The sequence below is a fragment of the Vanacampus margaritifer genome, chromosome 3 (genome assembly GCF_051991255.1).
Source record: "Vanacampus margaritifer isolate UIUO_Vmar chromosome 3, RoL_Vmar_1.0, whole genome shotgun sequence".
Classification (NCBI taxonomy): domain Eukaryota; kingdom Metazoa; phylum Chordata; class Actinopteri; order Syngnathiformes; family Syngnathidae; genus Vanacampus; species Vanacampus margaritifer.
In genome coordinates this window covers 28,037,691-28,041,651 of record NC_135434.1, presented here as the reverse complement: position 1 = coordinate 28,041,651, position 3,961 = coordinate 28,037,691, and the positions used below count along the sequence as shown (strand labels likewise).

The following is a 3,961-nucleotide window of genomic DNA, read 5'->3' as shown; positions in this document are numbered from 1 at the left end:
TCTGGGGTTACATCCAGTATGGGGGCGTGCGAGAGATTTGCAGGGTGGAAGGCAATATCAATAGCCTAAAATATCAAGACGTATTGGCTACCTCTTACATTCCCAACCATAAAAGGGGTCAAATTTGGCAGCAGGATGGCGCTCCATCGCATACTTCCATCTCTACATCAAAGTTCCTCAAGGCGAAGAAGATCAAGGTGCTCCAAGACTGGCAAGCCCAGTAAATTATTTGTTACATTTTCACATTACTTTTTGTAGGCGACAAAACTTTTGTCTTGCCAAAATCTGACCTTTCTGTGTTCCATTAAATGATCAAAATTTCTTCAGTGAAGCAAATGTATTTTTGTATATTAAACATCATTTGGGAGGGTTTTAGCTTTTATATGAGCCATTTCCAAAACCAATGGGTTAATTAAAAGTCAGGTTATAAGCTGGTGTTTCTACAAAATGGATAAGCGACAAGACTTTTGTCAGGGACTGTATGTTCTTTTAATAAATCAAAGACTATTACATACAGCAATTGCACATAGGGACAAATGTGAAATTTTAATGTCAATTGCTGTCTGTTTATACTGAGACTGTAACGGCTTCTGATTTTTGGAGCAGACACTACGGTGATGATAATTCACGTGACAGTTCACATGACATCATTCCCTTCCTCATGAACTTGTTTGCGCCTCCATACACATTATAAATCATTATTCCCCATACCACAATTTCAGCATTACTGATCTATATATGAATGACTGATATGTCAAACAAAGCCCACCATATGACTGCTTACTTTTCGGGTATCAACACAAGGGCATGGTGTTACTGTTTTCCAATCATGTAATTTCAATGTTTTGGGTCAGAAACAAAAAAAGTCAAGACATCCAAATAAAATGTACTGTACATAAAACTGTTTTAATAGCATAAAATGTGTCAGATATTTATATTCAAAGATCACATTGAGCGAAGTGGTATTGTTTTCCATAGTAAGATTAGCATTGCAAATGACAATGGTGCCTTTTAATAAATGCTCCGCTGGTTCGCAAAAGATAGATAACTTGTCGGCTATCCTTGTATCCTTGCAATGCAAGTTCTTTGTTGTTGTTTTTGCATTACGTTTGTGGTATATTTTACCTCTGTGTCTTTTAGTCCCAATAACAGCACCTCTTCCATCAAAGTCAGACGCGTTTCTTTTGAGTCCCCGGTATCGTCATCACCTTGCTCTTCTCCCGGTCTCGGCTCTCGATCCTCTTTGCCGGCCGGACCATCTTTGTCGGCGGCATTCCTAGAGGCTTCGGTTCGCCTATGCACAAGGCCCGAACTTCGCTGAATCAACGAAGTCATGTCAGTCCAGCGATCCAAGATCAGCACGCCTCGCACTCCCTTCGCCGATAATCATATCATATGACTCACTTATTTAGAGCGAACCATATCGTCAACGTATAATGTCATTTCTGCTGTAGTCTCTGCGCCTCTGTTGTAAGAAACATGGCCTCTTTATTCTTCTTTCCTATTTCCAGCAGTGTAGCTGCAACATGGCGTATATGGGCATGCACGTAGAGATAAATAACCACTAGAGAACGCATCGGTTGGTTGAAGACGTGCAGTCCTAGCCTCCATCTTGAACCGGGAGTCTCTTGCCATTCAGAGAGGAATCTGATTCTACACCCTGCTACGCCCCCACGTAATATTCGGGTAAAAAGTCTGAAGCTCAAAAAACAGACTGAAAAAAAATTAAATTTGAAACTGTTAAAAAAAAAAAAAGTCTGAATCTGAAAAGGTGAAACATGCAACTGAAGTGAATCAACATTACATTCGACACACTTATTTTTATTTTGAATACATATTTACATTTTTGTGAAAATTCAAGATCAACGCATGAATTTTCAGTTTCAAATTTTATTTTTTCAAGTACAAAACTTCTAACCCTAATTTAACTCCATACTAGTATTGGTCCAGTATCCCTAGACATTGTTAGACATTATTAACATTTTAATTCTTTATTTCATATATTAACCATGTTGAAATGTTTTATAGATGTGTAAAGTAGGTGAAATAGTGTTGAACTCAGTATAATTTGACCTTAACCTAAGCCATACACCTTGTTTGGTCTAAAATTCCTTCTCAGTGTGCGAAAACACATTCTGTTCGTGAGAACAGAATCTGCCTCGAACACACACACACACTCTGTTTGCGCCATAGCTCACGGCCACTCTAAATCTGATTCATCTTGTTTGTGAGATATTGTTTTGAGAAAAAGTACCCGGGGAATGTATTTTGTCTGGAGATCGGCACAGCTGCAAATCTGTTGTATAACGTGTTTTAAAAGGCGTTTCACTTTCCAAGCTCGATACTATAAGAAGCCCTCTCTCCCAAGGGAGGGGACATTCGGCACTCTTTAATTCCACCTTTTTACGTGATGTAAATTGTTGCCGGTTGACCGGAGAATTCTCTGTTAAATAAATCATCCTTGCAAGGTGTTTTTTCTTACAAGAAGTCTGTCTCCAAATTTTTGGAACACGCAAAAGAGGACATTATATTTAGCCTCTTTCAACATGCAAGTTACAAATCTACACTCTAAAAAGGGAATTGTTGAACCAATTTAAGATTAAAAATTGAATTGTTGACTAACTTAATAAAATTGCTTCAATTGGTAACATACGATTGAATTAAGTTAATCCAAAGTGAATATTAATTAATTATGAGTTCATTAAACTTAATATATTAATTAATTATGAGTTCATTAAACTTAATACATTCACTTGGGATTAACTTAATTCAATCGTGTGTTAACAAATTTACAGTTGACAAATGACCATCAAAAAGATCGCATATGTACTTATATTTATCATTTACTATCAATTTTAACAAATTGTGCAGTTTACTTATTGATCGCCTCTTATTTTTTGGGTGTACAGCACTATCTCATTTAAAGATGCATTGTGGAGTTTAAAATGTTAATGTTAAAGAATTTTCTACATCATGCATGCTCCACCAATGCTCAGATAAGTACAAAGAGCCCTGGCTTTTTAACTACTACTGTGCCTAATGCCTATCACCTTTTATCTTCCCTTCAGTGTAGAGTGTTCGGGGCAAACTCACCACAGTTTCCTGGGGCGAGGGGTAGAGTGGTTAGAGCGTGACGTCATGCTCGTCCTCATGTGAATCGTAGTGTTGTTGTGTTCGCAAGCGTACAACACGATTGGGATGGAAACCGAAAAATAACAAGAAGAAGCCGGCTTCGAGCACAGCGCAAATTCCAGCTCAGACGCTAAGAAAGCTGAAAAAACGAAGTTTCTTCTGTATAAAGAAAAAACAGAAGATAGATTAATCACATCATGGCTATGCAGTACATCCTGTATGTGGTCTTTATTCAAGGTTAGACACTACCTCTTTCATCCATATGGTGCCGCCATAATCAACGCAAACTGAAAAGTCTTTTGTTTTGCTTTAAGCATACACAGACACACAAATTGAATTAGTGCAGTCAAAGTTAAAGTGTTAACTAATCACAAAAAAATTACCGCATTAATAATCATGTATTAACGCAGATTAATCACACTATTGATTGAATGCAGATGATCCTTTAGCTTGACAGCGGATGGCTACGTTAAGGTAGCACAGGTTACGTTTGAGCAATAAATATAACTACATGCATCAAAGTAAAGCATTTAATAAATGTATGTGTATGATATTCAAAATATTTGTTCATGTCCAATTATCTGCATAATTTTTTTCATTTTAAATTATGCAAGTAATTAACTGATTAGAAAAAGAGAAGGATGAGCGTGCGCAGGGGATCAAAAAATGTTGAAGAAGTCCTCATAACATTAAATGTTGAAATAATTAACATGACGTGTTCTTCAAATTTGGGGAGCAAAAAATCTTGATAAAAAAGCCTTATTAATTAAGCAATTAATCGGGATCAATCAAAATTCTATAATGTGATTGAGCTGATCAAAAAATTTAA

General features: G+C 36.7%; 1 protein-coding gene across 1 annotated transcript in view; it reads right to left on the bottom strand.

The window, feature by feature from the left end:
* The window catches only part of LOC144049236 (Golgi phosphoprotein 3-like), a 7,770-nt gene extending 6,036 nt beyond the window's left edge, over nucleotides 1-1,734 (bottom strand). Inside the window, exon 1 of the mRNA XM_077561964.1 lies at nucleotides 1,126-1,734. Coding sequence (XP_077418090.1) covers nucleotides 1,126-1,335 — 210 coding nt within the window. The 5' untranslated portion in view covers nucleotides 1,336-1,734. The remainder of the gene's footprint in view (nucleotides 1-1,125) is intronic.
* Nucleotides 1,735-3,961: the final 2,227 nt, after the last annotated feature.